This window comes from Fusarium pseudograminearum, chromosome 1, assembly GCF_000303195.2.
Source record: "Fusarium pseudograminearum CS3096 chromosome 1, whole genome shotgun sequence".
Classification (NCBI taxonomy): domain Eukaryota; kingdom Fungi; phylum Ascomycota; class Sordariomycetes; order Hypocreales; family Nectriaceae; genus Fusarium; species Fusarium pseudograminearum.
Genome location: NC_031951.1, coordinates 10,994,713 through 11,014,120, shown reverse-complemented (window position 1 = coordinate 11,014,120; position 19,408 = coordinate 10,994,713). Strand labels below are relative to the sequence as shown.

At 47.5% G+C, this 19,408-nt stretch overlaps 7 protein-coding genes across 7 annotated transcripts; 2 read left to right on the top strand and 5 right to left on the bottom strand.

Annotated features, from left to right (window-relative positions):
* Nucleotides 1–491: 491 nt before the first annotated feature.
* On the bottom strand, nucleotides 492–1,415 carry FPSE_09742 (uncharacterized protein; the record flags this gene model as incomplete). The annotated part of the gene is made up of 1 exon (XM_009262859.1): nucleotides 492–1,415. The coding sequence occupies one exon, from the start codon at nucleotides 1,413–1,415 to the stop codon at nucleotides 492–494; it is 924 nt and encodes a 307-aa protein (XP_009261134.1).
* Nucleotides 1,416–1,896: 481 nt separating this feature from the next.
* On the bottom strand, nucleotides 1,897–2,649 carry FPSE_09743 (uncharacterized protein; the record flags this gene model as incomplete). Its single annotated transcript, XM_009262860.1, has 1 exon — nucleotides 1,897–2,649. The coding sequence occupies one exon, from the start codon at nucleotides 2,647–2,649 to the stop codon at nucleotides 1,897–1,899; it is 753 nt and encodes a 250-aa protein (XP_009261135.1).
* Nucleotides 2,650–5,237: 2,588 nt separating this feature from the next.
* FPSE_09744 (uncharacterized protein) lies at nucleotides 5,238–5,611 on the bottom strand (the record flags this gene model as incomplete). Its single annotated transcript, XM_009262861.1, has 4 exons — nucleotides 5,238–5,282; nucleotides 5,396–5,427; nucleotides 5,509–5,519; nucleotides 5,553–5,611. 4 exons carry the CDS (start codon nucleotides 5,609–5,611, stop codon nucleotides 5,238–5,240), a joined length of 147 nt encoding a protein of 48 aa, XP_009261136.1.
* Nucleotides 5,612–6,094: 483 nt separating this feature from the next.
* On the bottom strand, nucleotides 6,095–8,611 carry FPSE_09745 (uncharacterized protein; the record flags this gene model as incomplete). The annotated part of the gene is made up of 5 exons (XM_009262862.1): nucleotides 6,095–6,136; nucleotides 6,376–6,618; nucleotides 6,669–7,196; nucleotides 7,247–8,111; nucleotides 8,172–8,611. The coding sequence occupies 5 exons, from the start codon at nucleotides 8,609–8,611 to the stop codon at nucleotides 6,095–6,097; spliced, it is 2,118 nt and encodes a 705-aa protein (XP_009261137.1).
* A 561-nt stretch (nucleotides 8,612–9,172) lies between these two features.
* FPSE_09746 (uncharacterized protein) lies at nucleotides 9,173–9,841 on the top strand (the record flags this gene model as incomplete). The annotated part of the gene is made up of 1 exon (XM_009262863.1): nucleotides 9,173–9,841. One exon carries the CDS (start codon nucleotides 9,173–9,175, stop codon nucleotides 9,839–9,841), a length of 669 nt encoding a protein of 222 aa, XP_009261138.1.
* A 133-nt stretch (nucleotides 9,842–9,974) lies between these two features.
* FPSE_09747 (uncharacterized protein) lies at nucleotides 9,975–11,935 on the bottom strand (the record flags this gene model as incomplete). Its single annotated transcript, XM_009262864.1, has 6 exons — nucleotides 9,975–10,086; nucleotides 10,180–10,405; nucleotides 10,471–10,616; nucleotides 10,669–11,018; nucleotides 11,196–11,650; nucleotides 11,818–11,935. 6 exons carry the CDS (start codon nucleotides 11,933–11,935, stop codon nucleotides 9,975–9,977), a joined length of 1,407 nt encoding a protein of 468 aa, XP_009261139.1.
* Nucleotides 11,936–13,887: 1,952 nt separating this feature from the next.
* Nucleotides 13,888–19,232, top strand: FPSE_09748 (uncharacterized protein; the record flags this gene model as incomplete). Its single annotated transcript, XM_009262865.1, has 3 exons — nucleotides 13,888–13,997; nucleotides 14,052–15,211; nucleotides 15,259–19,232. 3 exons carry the CDS (start codon nucleotides 13,888–13,890, stop codon nucleotides 19,230–19,232), a joined length of 5,244 nt encoding a protein of 1,747 aa, XP_009261140.1.
* Between the last annotated feature and the right edge of the window lie 176 nt (nucleotides 19,233–19,408).

The window sequence follows — 19,408 nt, the reverse complement described above, 5'->3', positions numbered from 1 at the left end:
AACGGCACGGAGTTGGTGGCGTTGGTATGCGACACGGAAATCTTGTGATATGGCACATCCGTTTGCATTATTCCCCAATATTTCCCGACGTTCCGTACGCGTTGGATGGTCTCGACTCTCCTCGTGTCGTCCATGAGTCCAACCAAGGGTGGGTCGTGACCCCCAGCAGTTACATCCGGGTGCCCGACAAAAGCTAAAGACTTAATATCGGGGTATGGCATTGGGAACGATAATGGCAATTAGTGGTGAGATGAAGCCAAGCCACATCACCTGATATCACCTGATATCACCACAGGTAAGTTGCTGTTTGCGTTTGCGTTTCATCACTATGTAGCTGTATTCAAAGTTTGGCTAATGCCCTATGACGGTAACAAGAGGTGTTCCATCCTGCATCCCTGGTACCAGACAATAACATGATAAGAGACTCATCACCAGCGTCTGCCACTAAAACAGCCACAAGGTTTCTTTTTCAGGGAATCATGCCATGTGATTTATCTATCCCATCCGTTATTTCCGCCCAGTCCTCGTGTCGGGCTACTGGCACTGACAGCGGTGCTCCCGATGGTGGTGCAGTTGGAACTGCTAGAGGGAGAATGCTTCAAAATCAGATTTTCGACAGAATTGACCGCTTCACTTGCGATATATCGCTGAATGAGGGCGCAGTCGCAGTCGCCGTGTCTCAGCAGCTGCAGCTTCAGTTGATAAGCTGTTGCCCTCAGCTCGTTGCAGGAAGCAGATAGCTCTCTGTGCCGGTCTTCTAGCTTCTCCACCTCGGCGTTCAACTTGTCTTGTTGCTCTTGCTTTCGCGCACGACATTTCGCTGCAGCTCTTCGGTTTCTCTCCAGAATCTTCAAGTACCGTTTTTCTTTTTCCTTCTTGGGGGCCGTCTTTTTACCTCTTGCGTTCTTGTTGTCACTGGGCTTTCCTCTGTTTCCTCTTTTCCCCGCAGCCTTTGTGGTCGTATTCGTGCGGGGTTTGATGCTAGCGCTGACCTCGACGCCAGTCGCCAGTGCAACTTCAGCCTCATGTAAAGTCGAGTTTGGGATTAAATCGGTGGCAGCGCTTGAGCTTTCGTGGTCATCTTGCAGAATGTCCAAGTTTGCATCTTGGCACAGGCATGCTTGCTGTGTTCGACTTTCAGGCTGGAAGTATTCTTCGAGGCCGTGCGTGCTGGGCAGAGATCCTGATAACGGTGCAGAATGCAAGCCCTCATCATTCAACATGCTGTCCGCAATAGCATCATTCTCGCAGGATGAAGGCGATATCAATGGCTCATTCATTGCCCATATGTTGTAGAGGGTGTTGGAAGAAATGTGCCAATCCCATTGGTGCAGACCTTCAGGCATGTCTCCCCAATAAAGGCCATAGTGAGGCTCGTTATGGGTATCATTGCCCCAGTTAAAAACTGTAGTCATTCTGGAGTGGAAGTGAAAGTAGAAGCGAAATCTGAGTATCAGTATTGAAAGATGTATTTGACCGTGACGATACGAATAAATGAAAGGGGCTTGAAAACTGATATAGCTGTTGTTGTGAGTACTGGGAAAACAACTCAAAAGTACCATATTACTCGGTAAAGAGGACATGGTGAAGATATAAGCGATCCTATTGATCAATTCAGATGATACGCTTTACCGTTCCCGTCAATTGCAGCATGCATCAACGTGATTAGCCGTGCCTTACTTTTCATAGTAACATTCTGTAGGCCAGGTTAATATTATACCGATACAATCAGATCATGGTGCTATAGGCTTATCTAGTGCAGTCACACACAGAAGGTAAGTAAGGGATAAGATGTTTACTGGTGCCTCGGACTCGACACGGGTGGACGCATTGTCCTTTGCCAGGATCCGAAACACGAGACGGGAACCCCACCTCTTGTGCTTGCTTACCCATGGCTTAGGCTCGGCTCAGGTTAAAGCAGCGACTACTGTGGTCAAGCAGGAGCTTTACGACATCAGTGTCGTAGGAAAAAACAGCCCAGGCAAGCGGGGACCTGTCTTTTGCATCACTCGTGAATCGTGGTGTTTTTGGATTAGCCCTTACGTTCAGGAGAAGTTTCACCATCTCCAACCTAATCGTTGGATTATCATCTGGAGACCAAAGACTTTCAGGTTGGCATGATGCTGTTTGTAACGCCGTCATCTTCAGCATGGGACCGACATCGATCATTCCCGTGATATTTGGGTCTGCTCCAGTCTGAAGCAGTAAAGAAACCAATTCCAAGTCGTCCTTTGCCACTGCCGCGACCAGTGCAGGCTTATCAAAAATTATGATTTGTGGCACATTGGTATTGGCACCTGACTGTATCGGGTAGCTTACCATCTCTGCGTTCCCAAACCGGACGGCCACTTGGAATGCCGTGAAGCCCTTCTCTCCTGTCGGCTCATTGACATCTGCACCAGCACAAACCAGGGCCTCAACTAAAGATGTACGACCCTTTGCTGCTGCGGAGTGCAAAAGCGTCATCCTAATAGCAACCGGAAACTCCCCATTGAAGTCATCTGGAATAGGGTAAAAACCGAGGAAGTCAGGGATGTGAATATCTGCGCCCCATTTTAGAAGGAGCTGAAATAGCTCCACCGTGAGATCTTCGCTCAAATTTCCGCATTCAAATTCTTGAGTAACCGCTAGCTGAAGAGCAGAAGGCATATTGGCGTCTGGTATAACCCTGTTCACAGGTGCACCTAAATGTAAACCAATCTTAACGACTAACTATAGCTGATTCAACAGCCACCTCAAGCATCGTTGCACTCTTGTGTTCTGAGTCTGGAGAATTCCATTCGAACATGCTGGATATATCTGCACAGGCTCCAAGGAGGATAGGAATCAAACGAGGAGACTCCAGCACGGCCAAGCCGAGCGGGAATGAACTGGTATCCGATTCCTGGGCCTTCGCCCCCATTGATAGTGATAGCTGAGTAGTTTCGATAGATCCACTGCGCACTGCGTCTTCCAGGGCATTCTGAATAGAGGGACCATCAGTTCCTATACCCTGGCGCTGTGGTGGAGACCTTGGTCCATCGATGGAAGGGTCGGCTCTGTATCGTAGGAGAAGCTGAATCATGTCTTTCCGACCGTATCTCATGCTTAATGAAAAAGCTGATTGCCTTTCATACCGCATACGAGCGTTTACATCTACCCCGTGCTGAAGCAGGAACTCTGCCGCCAACCTGTCCCCACGTTTTACTGCAAGCATAAAATATGCAGTCAGATGTTCATTAGGCGGCTCGAGGTCGATAAGAAGCCGTGCAAGTTCGAAATGCTGTCCCAGAAGCGCCAGATGCAACGAGTTCCCCACACGACGCATCGGCCAGTTGGTATGGGCTCCCCCAAGCTTTATGACGGAGCGCAAAAGCTCTAGGTCTCCACGACGTGCAGCAATTCTGACTAAGTCTCCCAGTCGGGTCCGGGCAACCTTCCGAACAAGAAGTTTCACTGACCTTATATCCCCGCGCTGAGCTGCTAGGAAAATATCCCGGTTTGAAGGTTTAGCTCCTGCATCAAGAAGCATCAGGATTAGTTGGTGATTTACCGGTTCCCTAGTAGCAAGGCTTAGTGGTCTCTCATCCTGCACACGACAGTTTGGGTCCGCTCCATGATCAAGGGCTATACGAATAAAACGATCGTTGTTGTTTAACAGCGCGGCTCCAAGTATTGCTGTCGCTAGGCATTTCATCGCTCTTCCTCCCGTTTCGAGACATGAAAGTACATGTTTATCACATCCTGTAGTCTCTACTATTGTAATCAGATGTTGCATCTTCTCGAGTGAGAGTTGGCCATTGATAGATCTCTTAGCCGCAAATCTAACGATTTGCTCCAAGTCAGGCTCCAGCAATCTGCTCACTATCAACTCAAGCTCGCCGCTGAATCGTTCCGGCATTGTCTTTCGAAGCTCGCCGCAGATTGTTTGAATGTAGTCCGGTGACATAAAATCATCATTTTCTTTCAAAGGAAGTATTGAGCGGACAAACTCCAAAGCACTGGTGGATGTTGTGGACTTGTCGGATTCAGGGTTTCCAGCTGCTCTGCTCAATACTGGATTGTAGTTGTGCTCATGGACCGTGTTACCAGCGGTAAGAATATGAAAACCTATCCCCGTAGCCGACATGGCCTGTGTGCTTGGAATCGGGCCACGCGTCGCTGTGTAGTTTATTAGTATGGGATGGGACTTAGATCTGCCAGCATGGACACGAACCATTAAAACGATCAAATGACATCCTAAAATTGAAAGATGGCATATCGATGGGAAGAGAGTGTAGCACATCATACGAACGGGTCGGTGACTGTGGTGGCGTGCTAATGGTAACACCCTCTGGCAAGGGTGGGCAAGAATCTGTATTATCTTTAGTGGTTGGTGAAGCTCAAGGACACTTAGATCTTGCCTTCCTGTAATCTCTTAAAGATAGTCGAGAAGTTCCGATATTTTCCCCGCTGTACCTTCTCAGTGGAAAGTGCTTGTCCGTCCAGATAGACAGTATACCGTCGATCTCCACGCTTTTTGATATGACGTGCTATAGCTTTCCAGTCACCTGAACGAATATTTGTCCGTCTCTTAGCTTTGGGATTCATCTTGTGGTTTTGAGATATGGTTGTGCAAACTACATGAGTATTGTGCAGCGGGATAGTTGATGTTGATCCAAGAAGGGTCTTTGAGGCTGCTGTAGTATGCTTATTGGTTCTTGCTAGAATATGACTCGGCAGCTATTCCCCTGGAATTCCGCACAAATTGTCCTGGCTTCGGATTGGTCGAGTTCAGAAGTTCAGAAGTAAGATGGAGCTAATGGAAATGCACAGACTGTTGGGTGGTTGCGCTTATTTGTATTCGGTCAGGCTGTACACATCCGTGTATGATTGGCCTTTAACAAAATGTGAAGTGTCTTGTCAAGACGGCTTGCAAGCTAATGTACAGCAAAAGTCATGTAAGCGTTGGCTTCTGACCCTCGAAGTCATCCTGGTTGTTGATTCGTCGTTTACAAAACTCGAATGACACCACATGCCAACCGAGTGTTGACAACATTGCTACCCGCACAGCCGTGAAAAGAAAGCTGACAAGAGGACAGTTACTCGCGGTACACAGAGCACAGGGAATGTAATTGGTCTATTCCAACTCACAAGCTCCAGTCATGTCTCAATATTGTCAACTTCAAATCAGCATCAAGCAGGCAGAAAGCGGTGTGGCGCGAAGTGGCTTGATGTCCACTTACTTTCTTTATTGCCCCTGCGCCTTGTTCCTGTGACTAACGATTGATTGGCTTTTTACAGAACTTGAGGTCCACCGAACGCTACATAGACTTGTAACTTATGGAAATTCTACGATTGGTTGATGCCAAACCCAGAGTAAAGGATTCGTGAAAATATAAGAAAATTGTCGGAGCATGCGGAATGTTAAACATACAATAGAGTATCGAACTATAACTTCTCGGTCAACTGCACCTCTTCATACTCATACTTTCAACGTCTATCTCAAACCCCTCGGAAGGCCGTACAACACACACATATCACACATACAGACTTCAAACCTACTTAGGCGACAGTTGCAATTCAGATCTTACCTGAGAATCCTCAGATACCTGTCACAGAGTGTCATGAATACCGAAGCCATTGTAGGCATCGTGGCCCTGGCCGTAGCCATTCCTCCGACTGTTTACACCCTCTATAAGTGGTACGACCGAGGCAAACGAAAAGCTTCATGCAGGTAGTCCTTTACACAATTTGTTTTCTTTTTTCTTTCCACCCTTTCCAGTTACTAACTTCTCACTTAGTGGTGGAAACCGGCAATACAGTTGACTACGGTGGAGCATACAGGCCCGAGTCACAAACATTCATCTTTATATCTGAACGTCATGTCACTTTTGGACTGAGAGTATGAAAGAAGAGAAAACATTATTAGTTCCACATAGTTATGAGCATATAATGCCTCATTTAGCTGTTATATCATATCCAACTTGGCTAGCTTTTGCCTATTCTCGTTCAGCTTCAAAGACCACAGTATCATCTGAGACTCCTTTACGAAATTCATCGTAAAGCTCTCAGTGGCATCCGAATCATTACTTGTTGACCATACCACTCTACATATATAAGATCCTAAAACCAGTCAAAATGAGAATAGAAGTGAGATGTGGCGGAGGGAGCGTACCTGAATCTGACCCAGTAATAATATCAGTTATATTACGCAAGAAAATTCGCCCTCTGAGAAGCAATTTTGTGCGTTGAAGTACGGGACCAGTCTTTTTCTTCCTAGAAAAGAAGCCTCTTCGTGAAGGTACGTCCGGTTTTACTTCTTTACACAGGATGAATATGCGTTGGAAAAGATATCCACGGTACTATCCCCGTTTCAGCAAAACAGATCATTCATGATCGAACGGAGATACTTACAGACTTTGTGTTATTGTTCTTCGTGATAATGCTGATAAAGTCAAAGAGAGTCAAGTCGCCAAACGTTGTGAGTACGTGACCCTTCCAATCGTCCATACAAAGATTCAAATCTTTCACAATCTCCCGATTCGCTTCATCCTTGACAGCCTCGCCTATTCTTTCTGCTGCTTGATGGAGAGATCCCTTGGACATGAGAATATCTTTTATCTGCTCGGTGTTTGTCTTTTCTTGGCTATCGAGGTACTACAATGTGTTAGCTTATGCATGGAAAGCTTCACAGCATCCTATCTTACCTCTAGAAATGAATCATATCTCGGCACTTGCTGACCTAGAAGGGGTATAATCTTCAGACACTGCGTGAATAAAGTAATCGATCGTTCATCGTCCTTGAACCGGTCTTGATCAAGCCATGAACGTATCTTGGCTCTGGCTAGCCCCTCATTGGCGACAAACAATGCCTCCGGTTCGATTTGCTCAAAGTATAATCCAAACGCTGGATGCCACCTATTATCTTCTCGTAGTACGAAAAGATTCCGCTCCATTCTTATCAACATCATAATGTGGAGTTCGACCAGTCTCTCGACTTGTCCGAAAACAACGATCCCTCCATCACGAGGGATGACTTCATGTTCTAGCTGACTCCTGATATTCGCAAGTTCCGTCATTTGACGAACTAGGTGGCGCTGTTCGGAGAGAAACTCATTTACAACATCTGTTGAGTCGTGCAGTTCAAATCGATTGTAACCTGCAAAGCTGTCGCTGTTGCTCACGATCCCAGCAGTTATCAACCTTTCGACAAGCAAAGATACGACAGATATAACCTTTTGACGAATCAGCCATGTTTTGAGGCAGGGCGTACAAATCAACATACCTTGGAGAATTGATGATGACTCGTTCCTGCGATGTCTGAAACCGTAAATAGGCTGCTTGTCTCCATTTCTAGAATTTCACGACAGTATTGTACAAACGAGGCTATGGCGGCTTTCGCAGAAGATAGAGCAGCACTGTAGTTATATCGAGTTAACGGAATGGGGAAATGGATACTCTTATCTTCCCCAATATTTATTCGTGGATCCAAAGCTTTGAGTAAAATGATGAGAGGGTAGCCATGACGCAAAACAGACCACAGAGTATTGAATGTATCTTCTTGATCGTCGCATTCATCAAAATATTCGCCCATCTCTGGAAGTTGACGCATTTTGCATATTATGTCGAGACACTCAACCAGCAACGGTCTCTCGATCGTGGGTTCAGGCTCTTTAGCAACAACAACCGTGTCGTTTCCAAAGTCGTAGTGCTCGGGGTTCGTGAGATCTTCTTGGTATACTGGTAGTGCAATGACTGCCATGATGGAAATGTCACCGAGGCTTAGTCCCGAGAATACCGACCAGGAGTTGGATCGTGCAATCGAACTCCGAAATGAAAAGTCCATGGTATCACGCTGCGCACGACGATATGCACGCGAAGCCTCGAGATCATCTTCAAAATCGAATTTTGACACACCAACGGTTGAGTCAGTTTCTGCAATAGATGGTTGTGATTGTTCAGTCGCCATGTTTTGTGAGGTACCGTCAACGAGCGTCAAGAAACTCATTCGTCGTGACGCAATGGTGGCGGTATCCATGGATTCTTCTAAATTCATCAAGCGACGGGATAATGATTGGTTGCTTTCCAGAAGAAGATTGATGTTGGCTGAGAGTTGCTCATGGTGCTGAGTTGCGGATCGATCAGAGTCACTGTGAGGCAAAGTCAGCAAAACTATATGAAATGAGATGAGCGAATCTAGTGAGTCAAACCTTTTTAAAATCATCAAGACAAGGGTCATAGAGCTTTTGAAGCCCTGTAACCTGGTGAGAAGTGCAGTCAAAGTGCCCTCTTTGCGAACCCAACGCAACCGCGTTCGCATTGGAACCCCCTCATCCTCATTTTTAGGTGATAGCCATCGCAGCTCATCCTGGAGGTCAGAGAAAAGCAAAACTCCATCTGTGAGAACAGTGATCACTTGATTGACACCTATCAAAGCGGCATTTCGGGAATGGACAGAAGACAGGCTGCTGGTCACATTTTGTAGCCCATTGAGAATAATCTCAATGCTTTGCACTTCTGAGTAGACATGAGCGGCGATTGGAGGGGTCTCTCTGGCAGCAGACACGTATGGCCTGAGAAATTTGCCAGCCTCGACGGTGATGGATATTAGGCCAGCAATTGAAGCAGCGACACTGAGAGGATCCGCCATGGTTGATTGAAGATGGGAGGATGGAAACTGGCGATAACAAGACGAGAGGCAGCTGAAGCTGAGCCTGATGATTGAGGCTGTGCTGACAGCATGATCGGCTGGTCAACCCTTGTCTCCGTAATTCAGCCGGTTTTAACCTGTTGTAGTAGAACTTCAGCAATTCCTCACATTGAACCATCGACGACTTTCTAGCAACGGCTCTGTCTCTTATATCAAACCCCGTCCTGCGGTTTTCCTTGACTTCCTTGGATTGGGGCGCCCGTATCTTGGGCCACTCCACTTCGACAGGCGAGCCATGGCTGTAGGGTGGTCAGATGAGGCAGCCATATTTCACAACCCTGGCTGTTGGTTGTTAGTATATGCAGTTGGCTCGATGATTTGATTCCTTGCAATGTCATGGCGATAGTTTACAATTAATAAAGGATCGGATCATCGGCTCCTCCTCAAACTCTATAAAACCAACCCCGCTTACATTTGATAGGCATCAGCTTTTTCTGTTATCTTCCTTTCTCAATCCTGCCTTACTCTTCAAACATACCATCAATATTTACGCAAAGGACCATGGTCTTTGCACTGATCCTTTTTCTTATAGTGTTTCTCTATGAAACTTATGGACCAGAAACAGACTATTCCGACCTCGATGTCGAGCTGGACCATGACATGCTGATCGCAAGTCGCGAAGATTGCATCTGTGATGACGAACCCATAGATGGTTTTGGAAAAACCTATTTCCCTCGATCCAAATTTTTTGGCTCTTCTGGTGGCATCATAACAGGATGGCCTGCTAGAGGCGGTTATTACCACCTCAAATGTTCACTCGCAGAACTCGACTACCTCGGCCTCGATCGGTTCATTCCCACGAATAGGACAGGGGATGCCAAAGAAGAAGAGGTTTGGTGCGCTAGACTACGTCAATTGGGTGCCAAATGGTATCCTAATATATATCATGATCTTGCAGAGGGAGGAGATGGTATAGAGATACCGCGTTTATATCTTGGCTGGCCTGCTGATGAAGGTGGTGTCTGGGCTCTACAGTCAACAAAGTTCAATGCAAATCTCCGCGGACTGGGCAGGATCAATAACGCTTTTACGATGGAGGAACGCTGGAAGAAGATCAAAGAGTACGGTGGCACGTTTTATGCTGACCCGAAAGACTGCCCCTATCTTGATCTTGATGGCTCCAAGGAACCTGACAGTAAGGAAATTAATCGGAATCCCCTGTATGGTTAGCCTCTCTCTCTTGCTTTCAATAGTCGCCATAGCTTTTTACTTCAAGACCACACTGTATAGCGAATCAGTGTTATTCAATAAGCGCTCTTTCTAACATAAAGAATCGGTATCTAGAAGTGGCTTGTGATCACCATCATCCTCTCTTGACATCCCTTGCCGATTCTGTACTAATCGCTACACCTTGGTTATCACATCTTTCACTCTGATCAACATCACCTTTCAGGATGATATCGTCAACCAAGAAACTAGCCCCCAAACACAAAGCCAGTAAAGGCACAATGATGATAAAAATGATTCTGAAACCCTGCATCCTTGCGTTCAAGATTGCAGTCACATACTGTTCAGTCTTTGGATCTTCGACTGACCATGTACCATCGAGAACGCTGCCTCGAAGCGAGTCTGGAATGGTGTTGTCGGTCTGCAAAGCTTTATCTAGAACAGCGTAGTACACAGCCGTGGAGACTGCTATTCCGACGACGCCACCTAACGAGCGGAAGACGTTTCGGGTTCCTGTTGCCACGGCACGGTCTTCGTCTGCAGAGTTGGCTTGGAGAGCAACAAGTCCTAGACACGTTTTGTTTAGTGTCCCGACCTTACAAAACAAGATGGTTGGCTCGATATATACTCACCTGGTTGGTGAACCCATCCAATTCCTGCTACTTCGACGGCCAGGACTACAATGTAGACTGCGATATGCGTGTCCTGATGAAACAGAAGCTTTAGACCAGCACCAACAGTCCAAACTGTGAATCCAGCTCGAAGAATAGGCATATATCTAAGAAGCAATGAGCATGTCCATCCGTCATCCCGACTGAAGTAGTACTTACCTGGCGTATCTAGCCATCAGAGGCCCCGAAGCAGCGCCAGCTATTCCTTGAGCAAGCAAAAATGGCACAATTAACGTGGCGCTTCTCAATGGTGTGAAACCACAGACAGTCTGGTAGTACAGCGGAACGAAGTACTGGGTTGACTGCCAAGCGAAATCGTGAAGGAACCCTGTGAGGATGAGTACTGATGGGGACCTCTGTTTGAAGAGGCGCAAAGGAATAATCGGGATCTTTGCAAAGAAGGCTTCGATGATGATGAACACAAGAATCATAATGATTCCAATCGTCAGCATGGAGATGGTCTTGACGTTTTTCCATGCCCACATGCTTCCTCCTGAGTTGATAGACATCTGCATATTTGGTTAGAATACTGCCATTGTTCGCGTATGGAGCATACTCGCCACGGTCAATACAATTCCGGCGATGGAAGCCAGCATACCCCACCAGTCTATCTTTCCGACCTTTTCTTTTAGACTTCCCGACACGGGTTTCAGTGGTAGGAGAAATACGAGAAAAACGAAGCACACAGTACCCATGATGGCGGGGACCCAGAATGCCCACCTCCATCCATCAGTAGTCATCTGAATCAGCCCTGCCGCAACGAATGGGCCAGACGTAGCTCCAGTGCCGATAGCAAGGCTGATGAAGCCTTGATACTTGCCTCTCGATCTCAGACTGACTAAATCGCTCACGATAATCGCCACTGATGAGCTTATTCCGCCACCACCTATACCACTGATGGTACGACATACATACAACCAGACGGGGGTACGAGCAAAACCGCACAAGATACCGTCGATAACAATGCACCCCATTGAGAACAATAACACGGGTTTCCGGCTAGTGATGTCTGAGATTCTGCCGTAGAGTGGTTGAAACGAGAGTTGACCTAACAAATACGAAGTTCCAACCCATGTAACTGTCGGACCAGCGTCAAGAGCTTCGGAAATTGTGGGCAATGATGTTGCAACAGAGTTCATATCTAGGTAAGATATTAAGTAGCAAAAACAAAGACACAAATAGGCCAGTAAAAGTCGGAAGATATAGCCCGGAGACATCGAATTGTAAAAAAAGAAATTAAAGTTAAGTCAGTATCTTATGTCTAGTTAATTCGCCAGTATTTGGTTCTGTCACATGGGCTATTTTTACAATGTTCCCATATTTCGGGGCTTCCAAACTCCTGCAAGAGGGCAAGGGTCAGGTCGGGCAAGGGACTTAGAAACCGTGCTTGGGGGAGGGTTAAAAATGCAGTGAAGTTTGCAGCCATGATCGCCACGCAATATTGAGGCTCTGCGAAAGGTCAGCATTCCTCTGGGTTCCATTGAAACATCCTAACTGTTCTAAAAATTTCATTTGCGACCCAGGCACCAGTCATGCAGAGCCATGGTTGGGGTTAAAATTGCAGTGAAGTTTTGGTTCGCAACCAATGAGTAATTGTACCACAACACCCTTTCGAAAAACACGGTTATTAGACCATAAACATCTCCTCTACTTCCCCCAGCTGCGATGGGATTTATGGTGAAAAAGGGTTCCCGCGATGGCTCTGATCCTTATGTTCTTTTATTTTGTAGAGTCCAGGAAGAACAGGCAATTTATTGTAGAGATATTCATCGTCTACTCATCCCACTGTGCCTACCATATGGAAACACAGCTTTCAAGAATGTCAAATTTAATGTTATCTTGCATCAATCAATTAGTATCCTGTTTATTCAGTCAAGCAAACTTCTTATCCTTAGCAGCAAGTACTGACTCGAGAAGATTGGGAAATCGAACATGCATTACAATATCTGATAAAATAAATATTGATGTCTGAGGGGAGTTAAATTTGCAGTGCAGAAATGGTGATGACTTCCTGTATGTTCCCCACGACAATGGATGAAAGCTCCACCTACATTTGCGGTACATGTTCACCTGAGCCGTTACGTGAACATACTAATGTAACGACACGTTCTGAACATGCTCTAAGAACAATCAGTGTCTAACGTCTACTTAATCGGATCTCTAATTTCATGGCACTCGCTTGTGAAAACTTGACTGTTGGATTCTACTGAAACAACATCCATTGGATGGAAGTGGCATGCGATGTAAAAGCCGTCTCCTAACTTGGAGTGTGTTAAAATTGCAGTGAAAGTAGGCCAAGTGAGGCAGTGCAAAACTACTCCACTTACAGATACTGTCCCACTTATAAAGCAGCGCAAAACATCGCGAATATATTCAAGATCTAGTTAGGTCTAGGTTAAGTAGCCTGTTTAACATTATGACTCTCGCCTTTGAGAACTTGATGACTGAGTTACTATTTAGAGAACAGTTATTAATAGGTAGAACTGGCACATAATATGACTATCCTCTATCTGAACCTGTGTTAAAACTACAGTAAAAAATACTAAGGTGGACTTCTTAATGTTAAGTACTTTTATTGCAGTAACATTTTGCGTTATGCTGCGGCTTGTGAGGGGCTAAAATTGCAGTGAAGACTGCGCGTTTGTGTATATGACTCTCGTTGATGAGAATTTGACGCCCGTATTTCTATTTAAAGAGTATAAATTTATGGGTCAAACTGGCATATGACAGTTAGACCTGAGAGGGCGTTAAAATTGCAGTGAAGGAGCTTTACTTACGCGACGATGGCTTCAATGACAATAGACTCGGCCAAGTACTAAAACACGCTCACATTCCAGACAATTCAAATACCCACAAATATCAAGAGTCCTTCGAGACCATTTGTTCGGATCAGGCAAAGTGCTCTTCCCGCCCGATCTCCAGGAACAAAGCCATTGTCTCATTCCATTGCCACTAGCCTCAACTTCATCGCCGCAAATGGCATCACCATCAGCCTCTTTTCGACTAACACCTTCATATTTCAGAGTATTCGCTATGGATCATAGATTTACAGAACTATGGCTCGGGTCTGCAAGGCACAGCCGGCACGTTGGAATGCTATCAACACATTCCTGGCCGATATACCCGAAAGGTTAACGGCACATCGGCCTCCCCTTCCAGATGCCCAACGAGCAGGAACTCCAATGGGCCAAGACGATGGTGAAAAGTTTACAATGGGCGATTAAAATCTGGACTTTGTGATTGTCGCGGTGGCTGTTGATGGCTTTGAGGGTATATAGACTCGTTGTTCCTACTGCGGCACATCCCCAGGGAGCGATCTTGGTCTGTTAAACATTCATTTTATCCGTTCATTCATTTTGCTAGACGCACTTCGTCACAATGAAGTTGCTTACACTCATTCTCTCGGCCCTGGTTGGTCGAGCGGTTGGTCTGGCTTCTACAGATACCATTACCTGGGGAGGCGACAACTCCCGAACAGGATACCAAACGTGAGTAAAAAAGACCAGGTATCAATGATGCAATAATACTGACTGCGATGGAAGTAACCATAACATGGACCCTGCCATCGTAGGCAGCCCTCAATTCGACATTGTGTTCAAAACCTCGCTGCCTGGCCGCTACATCAACGCCGCCGAGCAAATCTTTTCTCAACCACTCGTTTACACTCCTTCAAACGACACCAAGCAATTCGTCTACCTTGCTACCACGCAAAACAATATTTACAAGCTCGACGCCAAAACAGGTGTCATTATCGCTTCCCGAAATATCGGGATTCCTTTCCTTACAGCGGATCTAGATGGATGTGTCGACGTTAATCCGACCGTCGGCGTCACTGCGACAGGTGTTATCGACCCCGACACGGATACTTGGTACATAACCTCCAAGACCTACGTCGACCAGAACTATGGCCCAAAGCCGCAGGGAAGGCCGGCCGGACGGTACAAGATCCACGCCATCAACGTCAACGATCTTTCCGAACAGCCTAACTTCCCTGTTGATCTCGAGGGCACCATCGCGCGAAACAATCCCGAGCGCATGTTCACCGGCGGCATTCACCACCAGCGACCAGGTCTTCTCCATACCGGACAATTCGTCTACGCTGGCTTCGCATCGCATTGCGTGCAGTACAACTTCACCGGCTGGATCATGGGCTGGGACAAGACTAGCGGCAAAATCGTCGAGCGCTGGGCTTCTGAGGGCATGGGTGTCAGCAGTAACATCTCGGGAGCTGGTATCTGGCAGTCTGGAGGCGGACTCGCGTCTGACAACGCAGGATCCATGTTCTTCGCTACTGGAAATGGCTACGCTTCACAGCTGTCTACCATCCCCGTCAATGGCTTCACACCTCCTACCGCGATGGAACAAGCTGCTGTTCACATGTCCATCAACAGCGACGGTACCCTCTCAGTAGTTGACTTTTTCATGCCGTTCGAGAAGCAGGAACTCGACGGTGCGGACAAAGATCTTGGAACGAGCCCTCTTGAACTCTTGCCTAGTCAATTTTCCTGCGGCAACATCAAGAGAATGGGCATCGTCACTGGAAAGTCTGGAAAGACCTACTGGCTCAACCTTGATGACTTGGGTGGTTATCGCAATGGACCCAACTCTAAAGATCGAGTCATCCAGACCTTCCAGAATGAGAATTCTGTCTACGCAGGCGCTGGTGTGTATCCGCTGGAGGGTGGATACATCTACATCAACGGTACATCACTCCCAATCCTGCATATTAATCCAAGCTAACATGACTAGTCATCCAATATCCCACCCACGTCTTCAAGTTCTCTTGTCTCAATGGTGTTCCGTACTTCACCAAAGTAGCCGACAGTCCAACCAACAACGCTTACATCCTCGGTGTCAGCCATGGAACTACCACATCTCTCAACGGACAAGAAGGCACAGGTCTCTTATGGGTGTCCGATGTTCAAAACACAAACTTCAAGATCTACGATGCCGTCCCACAGAACGGATACCTTAACGTCATCCGAAACTTTACGATCGTCGGAATCACCAAGTTCAGCAGGCCAGTGTTTGGAGATGGCATGGCCTACATCGGTACCACAGTCGGCTACTTCTATGGTCTTGGCTCAACCAACAAGTACCCTCTCAACTGCACTACTTCAGTTGACTTTGGAACAGCCAACTTCCAGAATGCTACGAGTCCTCAGACCATCAACTGTACCGCGCTTTTTGATCTCTCTGTTACAAACATTAGTCTTGTCGACGCGACAAATTACAACATCACCAAGACGCCTAGTCTACCACTGTCCATGTCAGCAGGAGATCAACTTCAATTCTCAGCGCAGTTCTCTCCCCAGGGCGTTGGTCGCTTGGGTGGAATGGTTAACATCCTGACTTCCGGTGTTTTAGACGCGTCTTACAGCAAGTCCACCAAAGTCCGACTTACAGGTATTGGCACAAGTTCGAACGCTTTGTTAGATGTCAGCCCCAAGTCTGTTGTTTTCACGGGCCTTGTCAGTGGTTCTCAATCTACTGCGCAGACTATCCTGATTGGCAACGACGGTACTCAGAACCTAACGGTCACTTCGGTCCTGTACACAAACACTTCCTCGTCTGGTCCGTTCATTACCTGGAAAGGCACGGGCAATCTCACGGTCGGGCAGTTCACACTCTCCGGTATTCCCAACTCCGTCAGTGGTGGCGGCGATAGTGCTATAACTGTCCTCCCCAACACCGCCATGTCTGGCAACTTCACTGCCTGGGTCAAGTTCGTTACCACTGGCGGCAATACCACAGTCTCATTGTCCGCAGCAGCGGGTGATCCACCTACAGCACTTCTCGAGTTCCAGACACCAGATGGAAGCGGCTGGGTCAAGTACGATCCCAACACTCCCTTCACCTTTGGCAACGTGACAGAGAACACATCAAAGTCACTGCTCTTTCGAATCAGCAACAAGGCTTCTGCTGGTGGTGTCAAGCTTGGACTCACTGTATCGAAGCCTCCATTTGGTGTTCCTGGTATCGTCCGATCAGCCAACCAGATTGATATGGCTGAGGGTACCCTGATTGCTCCTGGTCAGAGTCAAACGGCGACTCTTACCTGTAATGTCCCCAAGAGCCAGTGGAACGTCGCGTCGTACAATGGCACCGCGCAGTGGACCATAAACACCAACGATCCAACGTGGAGTTTCGAGAAGCGCGCTGTTCAATTCTTCTGCAACGCTGTCGCTGAGCAAGCTGCTCCTATTTTGCCTAGTGGTCAAGGCCAGTACCAGTATGTCGGTTGCTTCAAAGAGAATAACCCGGGTCGTCAGCTGTCCAGCCTTCTTTACGCCAACGGCTCCAACACGAACGAGATGTGCATCAACACCTGTGGTGAAGAAGGCCTGACTTTCTGTGGTACACAGTACCGTAGTGAATGCTGGGCTGGTAACAAGATTCCCAACCAAAAGGTCGACGACGCGAACTGCAACTTTGACTGCGCGGGGAGTCTTAACCAGTACTGCGGTGGTAACGGTGTTGATGGAAGCGGTGTCTACATCAGTCTTTTCGCCGACACCCTTCAATGGGATGGAACCTTGTCTAGTGGTTCATCTAGTGGCGGCAGTGGTGGAAGTAGTAGTGGCGGCACGAACACACCTCAGGGACCCTTCGTCAACCCCGGTGTTGATGGATATACCAGCATTGGATGCTATACCGAGGCTACATCGGGTAGAGCACTCCCCAACGGAAGAGGCGTAGACTCACCCACTGTTGCAGAGTGTGTTGACGCCTGCAGCAGTGGCAGCTTTGTCTATGCTGGAGTAGAGTACGGTGGCGAGTGCTACTGTGGTAACACCTTTTCCGATGGCTCCGTGCCGGCCCCCATTGCCGACTGTGGCATGCTTTGCAATGGCAACTCGAGCGAGTATTGTGGTGGTCCCAACCGTCTTAACGTGTATCAGGTCAATTCGGCTTACTACAGTGCTTCTCTGCCGACTTCGACGTCCAGTACATCCACCTCCAGTACCTCCAGTACGCCTAGTACAAGCTCTACAACCAGCAGTAGTACCACTTCGTCATCCCCTTCATCTTCGCTGCCAACCTCGAGCTCAACCTCCAGCTCGAGTTCTACTTCGACCTCTAGTACTTCGACTACCACCAGCACCTCTACTTCAATTAGCGCGACTTCAAGTAGCACTAAGACGAGTAGTACCATCACAAGCTCTACTTCTTCTTCTTCATCGTCTAGTATCTCAAGCAGCTTGACTGGCAATGTCGCCGGTGGTGCAAGCGGTCTATCTACTTCCACGTCCCCCAGTACCACGAAGACCTCCTCTTCTACCACGAGTAGCAGTTTGATCAGCAGTTCGACTTCCAGCAGCTCAAGCACTACCTCTCAATCCTCAACCTCGACAACTTCAAGCACCAGCACGACGAGTAGTTCCAGTACTACCAGCTCTAATTTGAGTGCTTCGTCGACATGGACAACCTTTTCTACTGCCTCTTCTGTCAGCAGCCGCTCGACTATTTCCACAACAAGTTCCACTACGTCTGTGGCAGTTCCAACCAGCGCAGGTGCTTCAAGTATTGTATCATCCAGCACATCATCGTCCGTGACTAGTCGCACATCGTCTACTGGCACGTCCTTGGTAGCTCCATTGACCCAAGTTGCCGGCTTGTCGAGTGCTTCATCAGCTGGGTCCTCTCTGGTCGCACCTTCAGTGATTTCACAGGCAATTGCCCCATCGGCGCCTTCAACTGCTGGTTCATCCGTGGTTGCCCCTTCAAGCTCTATCGGGGGCGTGTCAGTTCCTTCGTCTGCTTCCACATCATTGAGTCTCCCATCAGTGAGCTCCCAAATTGTAGGATCATCAATTGTCTCTTCTGCTGGTGGTTCGTCCATCGCCTCCTCGTTGAGCTCTCAGGTTGCAGTCGCACCAGGTTCTTCATCTGCCTCTACTTTGGCTGGAACTTCCCGCGCGACGTCTACCACATCTTCGACCTCGACGTCATCAACGTCGTCAACTTCAACTACGACCTCACGCACCTCATCGAGTACCACCACCTCAACCACATCCTCTGTAGTCCCTGTCGCTACAGGCCCTTCCATCTCCGACAAAATCGGCACATGGTCATTCCAAGGATGCTGGGCAGAGCCCTTGTTTCTCATCCGTGCGCTCAGCTCCAAGACCACCTCAAGCAACGACATGGACCTTGACGCCTGCGCCGCCTTTTGTACAGGCTACACCTACTTCGGTGCCGAAAATGGTCGCGATTGTTACTGTGGAAATTTCCTCAACCTTGGAAGCTACCAAGCTCTCAATCAAAAGGACTGCTCCGCTACCTGCGCCGGCGACAAGACACAGTATTGCGGTGGAACGCAAAGACTACAACTTTACAAAGCTGGCAAACCCACTACTGGAACCAGGAACTTCCAAAGTTACTCCTGCGCATCTGAGCCGCTCATAGGCCGTCTACTTACCGACCTCGTCCTTTCGGATTCCAGAGCTATGACAGTTGATACGTGTCTCGACAAGTGCGGCAACTACAAATACGCTGGTGTTGAGAATGGTCGTGATTGCTATTGCGGTAACTCGGTTAACTGGCAGGGTCTTATCGGACAGGGTAAGAATGTTTCCATGGCAGATTGCAATATTAGTTGTCCTGGTAACAACCTTGCTTATTGTGGTGGGTTGTTGAAGATGAACCTGTATATTAATAACTCTACTGCGAATGCGTTTTTGAGTAGGCATAGGAGACGACATGCGAAGGGGCTGCTGTAGATAGAATTCCTTAAGGATGGAGTTACATGTCTAGATTTATTTACTTATAGACTGTCGATAAACAAGCCTCAGGGTACCAGACAAATTGGCTGCTGGAAGCATAAGAGACGAAATTAGTAGATCAGCTTATGCGACTTAGACTATGGTCTTTATGCTATTTCTTTTTGTAACCTAAG